Genomic DNA, 19,054 nt, shown 5'->3' on the forward strand with positions numbered 1-19,054 from the left:
TTCAGACCACCCGAGCTGCGGTATCGCTACTCACGGGGCGACCTTCACTGAGTCCGGTGCAATGGCTTCTGGCAAGCGGCACGGATCCTTTTTGCGGCCCTGACTAATCATCTACAAGCCCGAAAACTTAGAGCCCTCAAGTTTGTCTGACAAGCAGAATGCGGAGAAAAAGGAATCTGCTTTGTCTGGGGCTGACTCCTTTTTGGTGCCTTGCCCGCCGACTACCTGAGTCCGCTTCAAACCGGGTCTGTGATCCCCCGCGATGCCTGGCGCCCCAGAATCTCGATGTTACATGAAGGATTGTGAATCTTTGGAACCCGGCTGGCGGGTCAGTACGGGCGTGTTTCTTTTCTTCGAGGCAGTCCTTCAAGGGCCTGCCGCGCCAAGCCGTCGGACCCCGGAAGCCTTCTGCCGATCCCAGTCTGAACTTACAGAAAGAAGACTAGAGTAACAGAGAGAAGCAGCCTCCGGATCACAATCACCGTCAGCTAGCGTAGCGCGACACCACCTTGTGTGAGTATTGTGGGACTACCCCTGGATAGTCCCCATGAGTTAAGCCCATTGAAATTCCTGTTGGAGTTGTCGGAGTGTCTCCAATCAACCAGCTAGAGAGCCGTCGCCTGTTGCAATACCTGCAGAAACTGTTGGTGGTGTGAAGGCTGACTACAGTCCGACAGTCCGTCACAGACTTTTTAATGAGTTTGGCTTTTTCCGGCGGTCTTCACATGAGGTGGAGCCCCTCGGTGTCTCGAAGTTCCGCTTCAATACGAATACACTCCATGCTAGTATTAGCAGTTTCCATCTGCAAGGGTACTTCGCAGCACACGAGCACGCCGCCATGTCTGGGTTGACAGTGGGTGTATTCTCTCTACCTTAAAGATACTGTAGCACCGTCTACGGGTATTGCGGGTACAGGCCAGCGACTGTGAGATAGATGCGATCCGAGGTTTCACGTTTGTCTCGATCTGTCTACAGAGCATCACCCTAGGGCTGCACAACTGGTCGGCCCTCCCTTCGATACTGCAGAAAATCCGCCGTCCACGGTGAGTGCGAAGTGACGCGCCACTGCCGCGACCCGCTCTGCAATTAGCAATGCCGTCCAGGGTGAAGTGGGGTTCTTAAAGCTTAGCGCACACGAAAACGAAGGTGAAGACGGAGCGCGCGTGTGCTTTGCTGGTCTCCAGACGGGAAGGTCCAAACACCTCTAAGGGTAGCGTGATTCGAACGCCTCTGCGGAGTCCCCGCTACACAGCCAAGGGCAGCTAGGCGCACGCTGTTGAGAAAAAGTGAGTTCACTTTTGCTTTGGCAGTCGAAGGCCGTGAGACTCGTGCAAACTGCGCCCTCTTAAGGACTCCAAGATTTGGCCTTCTGCTCGGATAATGCCCCCCGGATGCGCATCGTTCCAGCATTATGGCTACAACCAAGCGCAGGGGGTGTGAGCTCACTGAGGGGCTTGGATAGACCGAGGAGCAGCTCGGTATGCTCCTGGAAGAGCTAGATAATTTCGCCTTGACATGATTCTGGCACAAACACCCGGCCGACCATGAAAGATGCGGCCTAGCCCAGGAGCGTAGCCTCATATCACCAGCTGAACTCAGAACTCCCGGCTGTCGGGAGTTCATGCTGGTGTCTCCGTAGACTGGCAGGTGAGTTGCTCTTGCCCTGGGAGCCGGGGCGGCACCGCAGTGTCACCCACAAGGAGGGACCGGGTACTATAACCGAAGTAGCACACTGAGAAGCTGTACAAGGGCTAGAGAAGAAGCGGGAACCGCAAACAAATGAAGACACGACAGAAAGAGGTGAGGCGGTCGTGTTCGTCCGACCCACTTACAAAAGACACGCGAGTGGACAGCACTTTGTGTCCAGCGTGGCAGGGTTGCCACTTTCGGATTTCGCTTGGCACGCAGTAGCCCCGAGAGAATGCCTTTCTTTATATATCCCAAGCGGCCTTCGTCCAAAAAGTTCCCACGTCGGTCAGGGCAGGTAGGTCATTCTTTGTCTTCTCCTTCACTTCCGCTTTCTTCAGATCGGCCGCAACCAGGTCAGCTATGGAGGGGGTATCCGGCTCTTCGTTTTTGTTGCGTTTTCCGAGAACGGGTTCCGCTAACACAATTCCCACATACAATGAAGGTTTCACGTATTCAACCCAGTCTTCGGTTTGCTATAGCTCAAGGCATACTTCGTAGCGGAAGAGCTGGCTTCGGACTACACAAAGCAACGGGTGAGCTCGGAAAGACTGCATCTCCGAGAGCAACTTAGTACGTCTTTTCTTCGCCCGCTGAATATCACATTCGTTATTCGTCGCTCGGTTGACAAGAAAACAGGAAGAACGGCGCACCAGAAGTGGCCCGCCCAAGTTCAAGCACAAATCCTCATTGGTCCACACACCCGTGTTATTGATGGCCTACCTGTGCCAGTACGTGGGGACTTCGCTTTGGAGAGCGCAGCAAATATATCTCTTGTCCGCTCCTTCAAGCCCGGAGTCCGTGGCTTATCGCTGTCGCTTTCGTTGTCCCCGTGCTGCCACTGCCGCGATAGCCAGGCTGCAGCAATGCCAGGTGTGGGACCCGTGATCTCGAGCCCATGCCCACTGTTTTCTTCCGCGTGTGGCAAAGCGTCATCAGGAGAAGCAAAGTTCTGCACACCTGGCAGAGGCGTGCCAGAAACGTCCTTCTGCAGGACTCCTTGCTCCACGCGGTGGGTCCGGGGACTCCACTGAAAGTAGCTGTAGCATGTAAGGCGCTTCCGGACACCCACAGACACACAGGGAGAAGTGTTTTTTTAACCGGAGTTCAGGACCCGGTCTTCGAAGGTACACCGGATGCAAGCCAGAGTCACCGTTTGCTGAAGTCATGTACGGACGCCAGTACAGCGTCGGTGGGCTGCTTCCGCACTTCAAAAAACGTATCCCCTCCTGGAGAGACAGGTGACCACAATCGTCTTGTTTATCTCGCCACGTCGCACAAGAAATCCCGGTGCTTTTCGAGATCTACGTATGATGCGGGAGTGGAAGGAGTTAGAGAATTGTGACTTCGCCAAGATACTTGGAGTTCAGCGGGACCGGGAACGTCGTGAGAGTTACAATCTGGATGGGCCCATCGGGATACAGCGTGGCAACACTCACGCGGAATCCCTAGAGTAAGCAGGAGCTCCACGGAGTGGACATGTTTGCAGAGACCTAACGCTGCTGGGACGCGCAGTCCTGGTGTGCTACCCGCACTGCCACCGAACAGAGCAGTGCGGAGTGGGAAAACGGGAGGCACAGAAGCTGGAGAACTCTGTTGCCCTCATAACAGTTGTCACGCCGGTGTAGCCCTTTCTCTTTTACCTTCATCACCTCCTTGACCATCCAGTCGAGGCTAGCCAGTCGTTTCTCTTCATCACTGCGAGCACCGCAAACACAGAAGCGTACAGAGAGAAGTTAGTGCACTGCCTCGGCCTGCCCATGCATTCAGGTTTCAACTTCTCAACGGCACAGGCCCAGGGCATCACCACGTGTCAGAAGCTGGGGATGTCATTACATCGTGGTCACACCAGTGCTTTCTGCTTGCAGATAGCGGTGCTGTTAGGGCCTAGGCGCTCACCTGCGCCTCCGGCTATCGACGCTGTCGGCGAAGGCAATCAACAGTGCAATTTTTCCCTGTAAGTCAAAGATAAGAAGAGACTTCATCGGCCAATGAGACCTGCGGTGGGCACCGCGTCAGCACTCGTAGCCCTTCAGAGTACACGAGAATGCATGTACGAACGTACAGATGTGTATGTAGTGCCACAGTGCACGCATGCAAATCTGGTGAGCATAATCAGTCAGACGCCGGCGACCACAGCTCCCTGGAGCAAGGGGTTAAGCAGGAAGTGCCCAAGAATAAACACGGAACTCAGGTCGATGTACAACCATTACAACCATATGTATATAAATACATACACGCGTATGTGGTCTTCGAAACTGGCAAGGTGAAGACGGCGCAGAGAAACTCTTCACTCTTGTGCCCGCGGTGTAAGGCCGGTGCCGCCCTCCACTGAAGATTTCACCACATGCACGTGATGACGGGCTGTCTCGCGGCAAACTTGGAGTCAGCTTTAGGGCATTCTGACGCTTTCCAGCTAGTGGCTTTTAGTCTTAATACCGGGGAGATGAGGCCCACGCTTGGTGGGGTGATTCTATTTTACGTACCTCTATTTCCTTAAATCTCTCCTCAACTCGTTGAAGACAGAACTCTATATATCTGTCGCGCCGCAGGAACCCGATGAGACAATAACAAAATTGACCCGGGAAAGCGACGACAGTTAATTTCTAGTTACGTAACGAAAGTGACTAGACGTCTCTGAGCTTCAAGGGACCAAGACGACGGCGCACTGAACCGAGAGACCTATCCCTTAGTGCGGTCCAAGAGGGCCGTATCACGAGATCTCTGTGTAGGTCCTTGCGCGAGCGGGTCAGAATGACCGGCGAGCCAAGGATACTTCTATGTACGAGCTCCACACCGCCCGGCGTGATCCTCGCTCAGGAGAAGCCTCGAAAACGCTGCTCGGTTTCCCCACCCACGAGAGCCCGGTGAATGCACTTTCGTTTCTATGGCCGCTTCTCGGGTATAATAGTTGGTGGGACCCGTTACAGAACACCAGTATCGCCTAGCTGAGAGCCGCCAGTGGAAACAGTGGTTTTGGCTACGGGCTGTGGCTTGCGACACACTCCGAGCTGAAACTGGAGCAGCTAGTAAAGTAAGCAATATTCAAGGATGCGGTCGCGCTCCGCAAAACGAAGGATGTCCAGACAGAATACAAACCAACCCTGTGGGGGTGTTCTTTTTCTTCGCCTTACCGAGGGTAGCAACAGAAAGAAGCGTTTAGAGGGCTTGTCTGCAAAGAGCACATGCAGAGCATTTGCGCCTGCTGCAGCCCTGCCTTGCCATTCCTTGGGGTTGTACGGCAATTAGACTATACAGCCACATGTAGTCTTGATAGCGAAGAGATGAGCTGTAGCCTCGACGCAAACAGGCGCTCTACTGTGCTCAAAGGTGTCAGCTCTGCGAGGGCAAACAGGAGGAGCGTCTGTCTGTCACTCCCGGCGCTTCGCCTGGACCGCCGGTTTCGAGCATACTACGCTACAGGGCTGCGGTACTGAGCTAGTGCTAAGAGCTGTGCGCGGGCTTGATACTTCGGCGCGTCTTAGGCCATGTCTCGAGGAAGCGAGCAGCAGAGCGCTGGCGTCTGTGCGCCAGGCGGGGACGGGAGAGGTCTCGTGACCTGCCATAACCTCCCCGCATACATCACTCTCTGCTTACCTCGGCGATAGACAGAAGGGGAGGGAAGAAGTAGAGGCCCTGAGTCCGGTGTAGGAGATGACCAACTTCATGGTCTCCTGAAACTTCCCACGCCGGCGGGGCAGCAGTTGTTACGAGTGGCAGCCCGAGCTCGTGACAGGCTTTGCAATTTCGTACTCCGCGAGGAAGGCCACAACGGTCGCAGAGCTGCACAAGAGAAGCACGGATTTCCTGCAGTCACGCAGCGTGTCTCGGCGAACCCACCCTCCGGAGTACTGTTTCGTGCCGTGGGCCGAGTTCTCGTCAGTCTGCATAGAGTTTTCTCGTGTCTGCCCCGTGGGCTAGGAATTCCAGCAGTTGTTCTGGCCCCCCCAGCGGAAGTTGCGGACTCCGGGCCGACTCCGACCCGACCCCTAGTGATGGTCACTAACTCAGATGTCGGCGAGGTGGCTAGGCACTACACGCAGAGTCAAAGTTCCAGCTCTCTTTCCCGCCGCCACACCCTTCAAGTGTGTGCAAAGGCTCGAACCCTACACATTCCGACCGCGGAAACCGTTGGGCACTTTCCCTGAACTATAGTTCTATAGTCTACAGAAAGAACCCAAGCCCCGACTCTACATACCGAGAAGAGCCTTGTATCGTCTTCTGCACAAGCCACCACAGCAGAAGAAATTCAGTCGGCAGACCATAGAAAGCTACGCCCTGGAGTGATTGCTTCTCGGGTACTGCAGTTCCGTGGCACGTGCCAGAGAACTGCAGTGCCAGCGAGATTGCAAAAACTGCAAAGCAGCCGACCTCCATGGAGAAAAACAACAAGCCGAGGGGGGAGGTTATCCGAGCACCCGGGCACCAGTACGAGACAGTGCGTGAACACTTACTGCTTGTGCGGCTGCCCCTTACCAGGGGCTTTGCTCCAAGGACTACGCTTGCGAAGATATGGTAGTGCCCCAGGTGCTGACCCTTTTCGAATGGCCACTCGGCGAAGCATGCGGTAGCAAAAACCTAGATGTTCAGTACACTAGCAGAACTCTTGCTATAACGTCTTCTGAAGCATTACCTCTCTCGGCTTCCTTGTCGGTCCTGCAGAGACACAGAAGCCGCGCACCTGCCGTATACGGTACGCCGGTACCAGAGCCGTTTCTTTAAGTTGCGTATCCCGTCATACGCTGATGCTCGGGGGAACCTTGCGCAGTGGATCTAGGAGCGTATGGGGTTGAGACCCCATACGCACGCATCCCTGCGTGCCGCCAGAACTGCGTCAGATGTGCTGTAGCAGCCCAGATCTAGGTTTACCTGGGAGCGTCGTACACCGAAGAGAAGTATGGACATGACATTACGAAGCAACAAAACCTAACCCAATGTGCTTACAGCTTCTGCATCAGTTCCGTCAGTTCTTGAAGCCTGCCCACCCAAGTCGAAACGGACACACAGGGTGGCCATCGTCTGGGGGAAGTTTGACCCGCAAAGAGTGTCGAGACTCCTGAGAAGTACAGACTGTTCAGGAACGAGTGGACAGATTTGCAGCTTTGCCATCCCACTCTCCTGTCTGCAGCAAAGTACCTGGATTCTCTGGACGGCGGTTACCGTCTCCAGGCACTGCCGACGTCTTCGATATGAGTTCTCGACGAAGTGTGCTGCCCTGTGCGCGGGTAAGAATTAGACCTCTGTCTGGTTTTCGTCCACACGAGAATGTGACACCTCAAAGCAGCTTACTTCTGCACCAGACCAAGGGTTCGCTTTCGCGGTGGTGCATTCTGTCGGACGATAGCGCGGGGTGGGGAATCGGCAACGGGTTCCTCTGCAGACACGTTTGGTTCAGTCCGACGAGTCCAGCTTGAATCAGGCGGCCGCTGGAAGCGAGAGCCTTTAGACCTTACTGACTTGACAGTGGTGCAGGAGGCAGGCGGCGAACGTGGGTGGTCTCACATATCCAGAACGGCCAACTGGCCCCGCCGCCGTGGCTCGTCCCTCCCGCCCCTGTGTCGTCCGCGTAGTATCTATCCTCTCCAAAGCGACTCGTGAAGGCGTCCTGAAGTGTGACCTGTAGCCTCCGTGACAAAGTGTCCTAGACCTCCTAAGCAAACTCGTGGGCCGGTCTGTGGAGCGCTGGTGCGCCTCTGAAACCGGATCTAACTTGACAGCTACGTGGGGAGTGCAAGGGATCCTAGCTCCTGCGCTGGCCTCGTGTCTTGTTGGTGGGCGCTGTGCCCCTTGCGTCACTGACCAGGTGGGGGCGGCGGGGGAGCTGCCGCAGGTGGCGACTCTTTCTTGCACACAACACGCACGCGCCGAGGAGTGGCTGGGGGTGGTTTTTTATTTTCTTTTTTTCCCAGCTGCTTGTCTGCTTCATCTGGTTTATCTGGGTGGCTCTCTCTGGCGACCAGGACCGCCGGGTGGTTCCGCCGCCATGTCTCCGCCTCTGTCGCCACCGCTACCTCCTCGTCCGCGTCTGCTACAGCCTCTGCTGGCCCGGCCACTCTTGCCGGAACCTCCTCGATAATTCGCTCCACGGGTTTAGCAAGAAGAAGCGGTCTCTGTATTGCCTGCTTATTCTCCACTTTCGATGTACCTTCTGGTACCGGAGCGCGGAAAGCTGGGAGAGGGACGCGCGAAATCCCTGTCGATACGGTCTTGTTCGGGAGATCATCCTCAGTTTTACAGTCAAGGCGGTGAGGCATCTCTGTGTCCGTCTCGGGCACGACCCGGACTTGCTTCGGGACTTCTCCCCTGAGTGGACGCCAGAGACTGTGCAGCTCGTCTTCAGGAGGCGGTGGCTCGGGCAGAGAGGCGCTGCCTGCGGAGGGTTCTGCACCAGGCGCTAACCGCCCGAAATCAGCGAGGAACTGCTTCGCAGAGGGATCACTTAGACCGAGCAAATCCCACATGATTTGGCATACTGCGGTGTTTCTTGTTACGGCGGGAATCACGCTGTCCAGCATTCCACGAAGGGCCGACCTGAGGACGAAGGCGGGGAGAAGGACGTGCAGGAAGGTGGTGAACCAATAGCAGTGCTGCTGCACGGAAGTTACGAACCCCGGTTGAGAGACACATTCGATGACCTCACACCTAAACAGGAAAAAGCCCGAGCCGCCTGGTCGGTGGACAGAGACTGCCTGCGCTGTCTGTGGCAGCCTAAAGCATCAAAAAAATCGGTTTGACGGCCCAACGGCGATGTTGCTCCACGGCTTGGCGTCCCGAACCGAATAGTGGGGACCGTGCTTCACCTGTGCCTGCAGTTCTGCCGCAGGTACAGACGGCTTGTATTGTTATTCGAGCCGAGCCGCCCTGGCAGGGGCTCGGTTTTCTTTTACTTCGACGGAAGGGTGGAGCGTGCGTACAATTATTGTCTGCCTTCGGGCACTAATTCTCCGTTGAGGCCACCAGTGCGACAGGGCGTAACGGCGGCAGCCGTGTGCTTTGGCCTCTCCCTGACATCGTGGTCGGCGGATCGGACATAATCTTCTCTCCCGCCCAGCCGGAGGAACGCGGCCACCCGTGTGGTCACACGAACCTTACGTAATCGACTTCTCGGGTGAGGTACCCTTCGACCCGTTCCAAGTGCTCGACTCGTGCCCGCAGCGCTTTCACTTCCTGATCGTCGCCCTTTGCTCTGAGTCCCCAGTTGACAGCCTCAACGTCCGCCTGAAAATCATAGAATGGGCCCTTCAAGCCGCACGCGCGGTTGGTAGACCGACTGAGTCGCCATCTTCTGCTCTGGGGACACCCGCAATTACGTGTTTATAATATTGGGGTCTCCACCTTCGCTGTACTGGACGGCAGTGAGCAGGAGGCCGCTGTTCCACGCCACCACGTCGACTGGTGAGATTCTGCAAGCCATGTTAGCATTCCAGGCCCGCGTGTCAGGTCCGGAGGAGACACTAACATGCACATGCCGGAGCCATTACTGCGCATGACGTCGTGCTATCTCGGAAGTGTCTGGACATAAGTCAAGGACCCCGGTCGGTCAGAACTGGCCTTCGTTAGTATAGTGCATCCACAGGTTTCTTTTGTCAGGGCAAACGTTTCGTCTTTGGGGTAGGCGACTCCGTGTGAGGATGGGCGGTCCGATGGAGAGGAATTTGTCGGGTGGTCGGAAGGACGGTGAGAGGAAACGTGATTGCCGTCACGCCTTGTAACATCGATGAGGAAACACGAGGAGGCGTAGAGACACGAGTTTGTGCTGCCTCGTCTACTCAAAAACCCGCCTTACTTTTTTGTCCAGCTCGTCGAGGACAAACTGTTTGTGGCCGAGGAAAACTCTTTCCGCCGTCTGTTGACAGAAAGGCACGGAGACACCGTTCCGCCGCCTGGGAGTCGTGGCAAACTCAAGCCGCCGCTGCAAGCAGTTGACTGCCGAGTCCTTCGTCTGAAACGTAGCCTTCGTGTAACGAAGGGTGGACTCTTACCTGCAAAACAACAAGCGCGACGCTCCGCTCCGAGGGCTTTTTCCCAGGAAGTGACCGGCTCCAGGGTGCTGCCAATTCAGAGAGAGACATGTCGGTCCCCTGTACCTTAACTAGAGGAAAGTGCGAGCCAGCGCTGCTTCGTCCCATTCCAGACTCTCTCGATCAGAAGCTTTCTCGGAGTTTCGTCTCCCGGTGTACACCAGCAGCACTGGAGTAGCTGGCTGTGCCGGGGGGGCATTGCCTTCATTCGTGTGCCGATGCAGGGTGGGCCCTCCTGCGACGTATCCGGTGGCAAGCCAGCGCACCGGCGCTCGTAAACGCGTCTCAGGGATTCCCACCACCCGAGAGGACGAGAGAGGTCCCTGTTGCACGGCGGTTTCCGGGCGCGTTAACCTGGAGTGGCACCGCTGGAATCCAGGCGAGACTGAGGTTCAGTGACGAATCTCGTTGGGCACCGTGAGTGACCCTAGTGAGCCCGCCCTGGCAGCCTCCGACGTACCGTTTCTAGAAACACTCGCATCTCATCGATCCGCCGGAGTCCCTGCTCGAAGTCTGCCCAAGAGACCTTTGTTTCCAGAGCTCCGCGTAAACTGTTCAGTTCCTTGACCTCAGCAAACATCCGGCAGTCTCTGATAAAGTCGGAGGAGCGCCAGTCCTCAAGCTGCAATGACGAACTGGTTTTGGTAGGTAACCCATACCCTAAGGCGAAGATCCTGAGGGGGTCTTCCCTTCTATGGCCGGGGCCACCCAAGTACCCGCTACAGAGTCTTCCGCTGCAAAACCTCAAACCAGCTACCACGGGCGCTGGCCGTAAGTGTTACCTAGGCTACCAGAGAAATCGCTCCCGGAAAAATACTTCGGTCTTCTGGATCAATGCATGTGCGCCCCGCGACCTGGAAGGGCGACATGCACCGCTAGGTCAAGGTGAGAGGCTCGTTGCATCATCGATTACTCGGTCGATCTAGCAGGAGCAGGAAGTTTTCCATGCAGGCGTACAGCTTACTTTGCATCCTTTTCTTGCAGTAGCTTCGAGATTTTGTCGCTGACGAGCTTCATCGGAACCATGTCGGTCACCAACTGCGCTGGAAGAGATTTTCCGCCATCCGTGGTCCAGGATTCCGGCTTGGTCCCGGCTTCCTGCAGGATCCTCTGCATGGCAGCCACCTGCACATCATGGCACCGCACACACACACTGCCACATCTACCGGCATAAACACAGATGGGCGATCATGAGATGTCTCTTGGGGAGCGACAGAGCAGTCTGGTCCGGCCAGGGTCCTCCCTGCCATCCTGGGGCGGCTGGTCGGACACATTGGTGGGGGGGATCCGAGTGCCAGCAGTAAACTGCGGGGTACGTGTTCTATATATACTCCCTCATGATACTAAGACAAAATCGGAAGACGGCGTCGTGAGCGAGCTACCACTTCGAAGCGACTCGGTTGTATGGTGTACGGGACGGTGTCGGACACGCCGGAAAGGTTATCTACCCTTACGTACTTAGTGCGTAAGGGACTATTCGGCGTGCCTACGAGTGAAACCGGATGAAACTCTACAGCGCGAATGAGTCTGGTCTGGTCGTGCGGGCCTGGCGCTTTTAGTCTCCAGAAACGAGTGCGCGGGCTTCGGCCGCGCCACTCGGACCAGCAGAGGAGACTATATCGAGAGTATTTACTTTATTCAGAGCAAGCTGGTTACTGAATCGCATTGTTTGGGCCCCTCAGAAGAGGATGGAGAGTAAGGAGATGGAGAGCACGTGTCTCAACGAACCGGCGTCGGAATCATTGAGCCATTGTATAGGCCGGTCCGATTCATACTGGAGGGCTGTCGGGCTGTTGTATCGATTGTGGGCCGCAAAAAGTTAGTGCCTGAGGGAGTGTTCCGCTTTTACGACACTGTCTTCACCTGCTTAGTTGGCGCCACCGGAACAGCTCACCTGTTTTTCCAACTGCTCGATCCTCCGAGTGTTTCCATCGTTGGGGAACTCCATTAGGCCGGTAGTAAGCGGCCCGGAAGCTGGTGCTACGGCTCGGCTACAAAACCGCTTTACATGGAAGCTCCGCCGACACCCCCACGCTTTACTGGCATCTCCAGTCCTGCGCGGCAGTGAGCGGCTTTGATTGAGGTATGGCATAGGAACAGCGCCAAAAGTGACACACTGGATGGCTGGAGCCCGGTGTGGTCCTTATTTTCCCCTTCCCCACAAGACCCACCGCTCCCACACAATCAATGTTGCATCGACTCTCTCCTGGCTGATCGCGGCCATTGCCGAGGACTCCGTGCCGCCACCACGTTGGAAGAGCTTTTCCCATTAGAGCAGAATGGGCGGACGGAGGCAGTAGCTTCTGCAGAGAGTACAGCTTCTCCGCGGCTAATTCTGCTTCCCTACCTTTTTCGGCAGGCATACCCGTACTGGGCTTGCTTCTTTGTCGGACAGAAAGACAGCTTGGAGGCTCTCGTGCCGGTCAGCGTGCCAGACGCCGGCTCGCAGTTTCCGGCGGTGCGTCAGAAAGCAAAGAAAAGCAATGGGAAAAGTCCCCAGACTGTGGAGGACGAAAAATAGATACCTGTGAGTTGTGCCGGCCGCGAGTTCAGCAGTTTAATAGAACTTGAGAGTTGACGTTCTGTGGATCTGTCTACGCCCTGGCTACGATTTTGAAAACAGCTTCCACCCAAAAAGTGTCTGCACAACTGTAGCCCTCAAAATTTTCTTGCGAATTCTTGCCACCGTGCCGAATGTGAGCACGCCGGGCCGATAACGGTGTGCCTCACTTCCTACCAATGTAGAAGGCGAATTTTAAAATGACAGGCAAATAGATGGCTCAATGCTGCCGCTTCCCGAATCGTCCGTCCGCGTCTCTCCTGCAGTTTGGAGGGCTCGAGGTCATCGGAATATTTTCAGTCTCCCGACATCCAACGCAGCTGCAGGGCGTCCTTGCCTTGCTGCTGCTGCGTTTCGGTACTTGCGCCTGGCAACCACCAGCAGCTACCTGACTGGGTGAGAACAGCTTCGAGCCGAGGCTGTCATTGTCTGCCTGTGTTTCCACAGTGGTTTCCTGAGTTCCTGTTCCCCCCTTTCGACGTGCCGTGACCCTCCCGGGCCACGAAAAACAGGTAGGTAGTCTTCTTCCACGAGGTAGTCGAGCTACCTGGACGTGGAGCTTCCTCAACAAGTACCGGAGTCTAGTACTCAGAGTCAACAGCAAACAAATTAGAGTAAAGCACGCCGGACCGGCAGCGGGGGGCGCTGTGGTGCGTAAGCGACTCGTACTGGAGACCTTTAGCCGTTGCCTCCCCCGCGGTGTCGATGCTCTGGCACACAGTGGAGGCTGGAGGCCGGGAAAAGCACGTGTCCTGACACGATGGGCATGCTGACAGTACTACTTGTGATGCCTAATGGCTTAGAATCATGAGCGACTTGTTTCGTGCGCTCTAAGCTAACTCGATCATCGTTAGCTCTCTAAGATCAAGTACTGGAAATAAGTGACGGCTAGTCTCGGTGCAGGATATTACTCGGAAGTGGGGAGAGTGTCGGACTGTAGAGCACCGCTGCAGCCTTCAGGCTTTTTGCGTGAATGCGGACTTGTCAGGAGTAGAGAGAGCGAGATGTTCTGGGGCTATGGTCTCAGTTGAGAGGTGTCCATGCTGGGCAGGTCAGCAATCAGCGTTGTCAGATGACCCTGCTGGATGTAGCTGTGCTAGCAAGCCTGCTTCGAATACCCAAGTATAACTCTATTTCCTAGGCAAGACTGAGCTCCCTTTCTCCTCTCTTTTTCGAACCCCTGAAAGCAGTTGATCTGTAACCATTCATATCAGTAACCCTGCTTCACCTTTCTCGTGTCTACACTTGCCTCGTCGTGTCCCTCTGGGTGCAGTGATGTTTCTAAAACAAGTAGAGCCAACCCAGCCGAAAGAAAAGATCAAGAGCGACTATCAACAAGAGCATGACTGTGAGCCCTCCCACCTACTCTTTTAGATGCAGCCCTTTGGGGAGCCTCCTCGACAATTACGTCTCCCATAGCGTGTCTTGGCTGTTTCTTGGGACACAGTCCCACCCGTAAAGTCGCATGCAGAGTCGTCTTGAGTCCGAACTTCAAACGAATGAAGGCATTCCCAGGCCTTGGGCTGAATCCGCTTGCGTTTTGCTTGCGTTTTTTCCCTTAAAGATCGACGCGTGATGACCGTACCTCCATACCAGTATCTTCTTGGTTGATGGCGCTGTGACCATCTCTTCTGCTTGCATGTCTGCTTCCCCGGTTGTCTCGGGGGTCCCGGACTTGTTTCTGTATTCCTTTTCTAACTTTTCTCTCATTTACGGTAGTCATTCCTTTCCAGTAAAGTTCACCAATCATCACAGAAACATATTGTTTCTTCAATTGTCGCACGCGGTAGCCGCTTATGGTGTGCTTGGCCTGTACGGTAGACTTGTCTGGTTTACCTAGTACCTGTAGCTAGGAGGTGTTTCCATTTTCTTTCTTTCTTTCCTCCAGATTATTTTCCTTAGATACTTCCATGTCGATTTGCATTTTCATCACACTTGTCCAGTTCTTTGGCCATGTAGCACGATCTTCTCCTGCCTGTTGTCTCCATGATTAGCGGCAGGTAGTACACAGTAGTCGATCAGTTGCTGTCTTGTCATCTTAGGTAGGCTGGCTTGGTGTCATGCAATGACATCCCTCTATCTACGGACTTGACTCTTTTCTACTCATGCAGAGAAGAGCACCTGGTTTTCTTGCTGCCCCGGAGAAAGGGAGGAGAAAAGGAAAGTGTGTATTCCATCCTCTTGTTTCTGATTTGTTGTTCTTCTTTAAGTCCATACCCTGTCTGCCTACGCGTCGTACCGAGCAAGTCCTCCTTCTAAAACACTCTTGCCGTTCTATCCTGCCATACCTCGGCAGGATATAACGGCAAGAGTGTCTGAAATTAGAAAGAAAGGAAAGCACTGTCTCAACTCCCTGTCCTCTGAATCTTCTCTCTTTGTCGACAGTGGCTGACTAATGACCTATGTAGCCTACTTGTCTCTCCATCTACTTCAAGATCTAGACCTTCTTTCCTCCCAACAGAAATCGGTAGAGCGCCTTCAACAGCTTCTACAAGACTAAGGAAAAACACGGGGATATTCGTTGAAGACTTCCCTTAAGAGAGAGAAACAAGGAAGAAGAGTTACAGAGATCTCTCCTCTCTCTACCTCCCAACAGAATCTGAAGCAGCAAAGATGTACACCAGGCGAGCTGAGAGTTCTTCTAATAAGACCAACATGTCGTCTTCTCTTTCATCCAAATCTCGGCCTTTTTTCAACAAACTCTCTCGGTTTGTTCTAAGGCGGAAGAGGGAAGAGCAGCGGATATCGACTGCTTGTCTCTTGTCTATGTGAGGAAGATCAAAGGAATGCGACGGTGTGCAACCACTCGCGTAGAGAGATGAGAAGGAAGGAAAGCGCGATGTGAATTCCCTGTCCTCTAAATTTTCTTTCTCTGTCGACAGTGGAGTAACGCTCTATGTAGCGTCTGTCTAAGAGCTGCTCTCTCACGCTACGATTGTCCCGACCGCTTTTTTTCTCCTTTCTTTCTTTCTTTCTTTTTCTTTTTGTCTTTAGCAATATGTGTCTCAGACCATGAATTGCGGAGTTTCGCGGAAAGACCTCGTCATGTACTGGGACGAGAACCTCCAAGTGAAAAAGACACTTCTCTTTTCCTTTCTCTCTTCCTTTCTCTCTCACTCTTTCTTTACTGCCTTTATCCTTACTTCCTACTCCTCCTACAAGCACATGCACGCGTATATATGTAATATATATATCTGAAGTTTTACACGTATCTATATATATATATATATATGTATATATGTATGTACAGACGGATAGATATGAGAGGGATAGGATAGAAGGATAGATAGATAGATAGATCGCTAGGCAGGCAGGTGTCTGTGGGTCTCCGTCACTACGTGTTCATCCCACGCCTGTAGCGAAGAGATCTAGATACGCGTTTATATCTATGTCTACACCTATATCTAAACATGTGTCAATCCAGTATGGTTATACATACATATGTCCCAATATATAAATATATATGTATATAGATATGTCTAGATATCTATATGTCTACTTGCCGATGAGGACAGCACGTGTCAGGCGTGAGCTGGCAGACGGATGGTGCCTCGATCTAACCTGAATAAACACACCACATACCTTCTATCTATCTTTAATCTATCTTTAATCTCTCTTTAATCTCTCTCTAATCTCTCTCTTTAATCTCTCTCTAATCTCTCTTTAATCTCTCTTGAATCTATGTATTTCGAATAGTGTTGTGTTGAAGATATCTATTTCTAGTCTCTGTAAGTGTACGAATCTGCTTGAAGTCTCCCTACTGGTCCTTTCCATATCGTGCTCTCGGTCTGTGTAGGATCGCTTCCCTACGGAGGGTTCGTTACGTCAGTTAGGCATAGAAGACAAATCGTCGATCTATTTGGCTATGCCTCCCAACTTTGATATAAACAATATAGAATTTCCTGTTTTGGATGGAGAAGGCAAGAAGGCAGCGGAAGGAGCAGGCGCAGAGGGAGGAGGAGCGACCGCCCTGATCGAAGAGTCGGCTCCTGCTTCTGTTGACGAAGGATCTGCTCTTAAGAAAGAATTCGAAAAACGAGCTAAAGTGAGAAAGAAAGAGAGGAAGGAAAGAGAAGAAGGAGAGGCGATATGAGAAGAAGAGTTGTGCTGCTGGCTTTCTTTGATCTTAAGAATGCATGTTGATAGAGATCTATGTAGATGTATCGTGGGGTGTCTATGTATATAGATAGTAGATCGAAGCATGTGGAGGTCTACAAACTAGACAACTATGAAGACGAATGCCGGCACCCTCTGATCGGCTTAAGATTTCTTCTTTTCTAGTCGATCCTGTCCATGGAATAGAGAAGGCTCGTTTCAGTCTCCTTCTCCTCTCCAAGAATTTCTTGCTCCTCTCTTCAATACACCTCCCACCCAGCAGTACAGACATATCTATCTATCTCTAGTCCATCTCTAATCTATCTATCTCTAATCTATCTATCCATCCCTAATCTATTCATCTATCTATCTCTAATCTATCTATCCATCTCTGATTTATTCATCTATCTATCTCTAATCTATCTATCTATCTCTAATTTATTCATCTTTCTATCTCTAATCTATCTCCAATCTATCTGTCTTTAATCTATCTATGTATCTATGTTAGATATATCTCTATGTACATGTTGTGTATTGACGTGGTGGTATAGGTTTGCTGTCTTTTTTGGTGTCTCCAAATCTTTTGTATTTTCATTAGTTCATTCTCCTTCAAAACTCCAACACACTATGCATGCATGCACATACATGCGCTGTTTGTCTATTTGTCTCTCATGCCTTCATTCAGTTGACGTTCCTGCCCTGTGTTTTGCTAAGTGGATATACACCTGAATAGTAGACATCTCTCTATCGAATCGGACTTCTTTCTTTCTTCCTGTCTGTCTGTATGTGTGTATGTCTGTCTGTATGTATGTATGTCTGTCTGTATGTGTGTATGTCTGTCTGTATGTATGTCTGTCTGTATGTATGTATGTCTGTCTGTATGTGTGTATGTCTGTCTGTATGTATGTCTGTATGTATGTCTGTATGTATGTCTGTATGTATGTCTGTGTGTGTATTTTTTTTTTCTTATAGAAAGGCATGATGCCGAGAAACGACGTTGGCAACTACGCTCGGTCACTCGTGAGAATCGCCAAGCCCCCTTACACCCCCCACCTAGCCATTTCTATCTTTGTCTGATCTCTTCACTATCTTCATCTATCTATCTATCTATCTCCAATCTGTCTATCTGTTTCGACTTGTCTGTCTTTAATTAATCTATCTATGTATTTATCTATCTTTAGTCTATCTATGTATGTATTTCTTTTACGTGGAGACAGGCTTGTCCGTAGGTTGTCTTATGGCGGGTGTCCTGACTATGGCGTCTAGATCTCTCAGTCTGTTTCGGACTAAATTACAAGATCAACTCAAGACGGAGGGCTAAGGAGGCGATCCGTCATAGTCATAATATAAAGCATTTCTATTTCCATGTAGACATATCTATATATATAGTATGTTTCATGCTTATATGTTGTATCTATATATGTTAGGGTCTATAGATAGCTATAGGTCTAGGAGATGAACGAATCTGAATGTCTCTCTCTTCTTCTTTCTTCTTTTCTTCTTTCTTTGGGTAGGGGTATGCCCCGTCTATGAAGGAGATCGCAAGTTTACCAGATAAAGGTGTCGACTTTAAGAGCTTCCAAGAATTCTTAGCCGTCGCTATGCACCCTGACGATACACAGGAATCTTTCAAGTCTTTCTTCAGCGCTTTTGATACACAGGTGATTGACCAACTGTCTTTTCTTTCTTTCTTTCTCACTCTTCCTTTTTGAATCTTTCTGAACAGGGAAGTTGAATTTCTCTGGAAACAGATGGAGGTGGATAAAGAATTCTTCATGAAAAGAAAGACCGTATCTACTATGCCAGTTGTATATATATATATATGGCGACAGACATTTCAGGTGTATATACAGGTGAAAGAAAGGTTTTTATCTCCTTGTGCTTCCATGGATATGCATGACATGCCTTTTTTTCTTTCCCTTTCTTTTCCTCTTTCTTGCACCTTAGAATTCTTTTTCTTTCTTGCCTCTTCTTCTCTTTTTCTTTCTTCTTTAGTATCATCTTCTTCATCTTCTTCTTCAAGCTCGTTTGTCTCTCCCTCTCTTTTGTTCTCCATTCTACCTTATCTCTTTCTTTCTTTTCAGTCGCTTGTCAGGATGAAGATGTCTCCTCGGTCTCTCTCTCTCTCTCTGTCTCTGTCTCTGTGTGTTCATGAGTAGCGCTAGCTGTACCAACTCCTTTCACTTCTTCTTCTTCTCTTGTTTTTCTTTTGGTATTTCAGGCTACAGGGGATTTGAGCTACGACCAAGTGACGAATATTCTGCAACTGTGGGGAGACGAACCCCTCACATCTAGCGAAGCCAAAGCCTTCTGCGAGTAAGACAAGTCTCACGGAGCATTTCTCTCCTCATTCTTCCTTTGCAAAGACTACGACTCTCTCTCTTTTCTATCTCTATCTTTCTTGGAAATGCATCTTGTTCTCTTCATTGTGTTGAGACCCTCTCTTTTTCTGTCTGGAGAGTCATTGATATCTCTCTAATCTTTTTCTTCTTTTTCTTTTTAGAGTTGCTTCTTTCTTCTCTGCTGTGACTCCCTTTTCTCCGTTTCTTCTTCTTCCTTCTCTAGAGCATCTTGCGTCAATGAATAGATTATATTCATACATACATATATATAGAAATATACATGGATCTTCTCATACGTAGGCTTGGATTTGTGTATCTTCTTCATACACGTGTATCGATCTATCACGGAG

At 51.6% G+C, this 19,054-nt stretch overlaps 3 protein-coding genes across 3 annotated transcripts, besides 1 other annotated feature; all 3 read left to right on the plus strand.

The window, feature by feature from the left end:
- Window positions 1-2,162: 2,162 nt before the first annotated feature.
- Window positions 2,163-2,228: a sequence feature (Short protein (CSUI_008614, PHJ17565.1) was converted to a misc_feature.).
- Window positions 2,229-7,540: 5,312 nt separating this feature from the next.
- Window positions 7,541-11,620, plus strand: CSUI_008615 (uncharacterized protein; the record flags this gene model as incomplete). Its single annotated transcript, XM_068068742.1, has 1 exon — window positions 7,541-11,620. A coding segment is annotated over one exon (543 nt), but the record flags the coding sequence as incomplete, so codon positions are not given.
- Window positions 11,621-13,824: 2,204 nt separating this feature from the next.
- Window positions 13,825-15,036, plus strand: CSUI_008616 (uncharacterized protein). The gene has a single exon (XM_068068743.1). It carries the CDS (start codon window positions 13,907-13,909, stop codon window positions 14,105-14,107), a length of 201 nt encoding a protein of 66 aa, XP_067919285.1. The 5' UTR covers window positions 13,825-13,906; the 3' UTR covers window positions 14,108-15,036.
- Window positions 15,037-15,258: 222 nt separating this feature from the next.
- Window positions 15,259-18,682, plus strand: CSUI_008617 (myosin light chain; the record flags this gene model as incomplete). Its single annotated transcript, XM_068068744.1, has 5 exons — window positions 15,259-15,336; window positions 16,064-16,312; window positions 17,335-17,382; window positions 17,877-18,023; window positions 18,584-18,682. The coding sequence occupies exons 1-5, from the start codon at window positions 15,280-15,282 to the stop codon at window positions 18,680-18,682; spliced, it is 600 nt and encodes a 199-aa protein (XP_067919286.1). The 5' UTR covers window positions 15,259-15,279.
- Between the last annotated feature and the right edge of the window lie 372 nt (window positions 18,683-19,054).

This window comes from Cystoisospora suis (genome assembly GCF_002600585.1).
Source record: "Cystoisospora suis strain Wien I chromosome Unknown contig_4884, whole genome shotgun sequence".
Taxonomy (NCBI): Eukaryota; Apicomplexa; class Conoidasida; order Eucoccidiorida; family Sarcocystidae; genus Cystoisospora; species Cystoisospora suis.

Bases quoted from the DNA above. Each gene is read 5' to 3' on its own strand.
- CSUI_008616 (XM_068068743.1), top strand. From the start codon at position 13,907: ATGTCTGCTTCCCCGGTTGTCTCGGGGGTCCCGGACTTGTTTCTGTAT.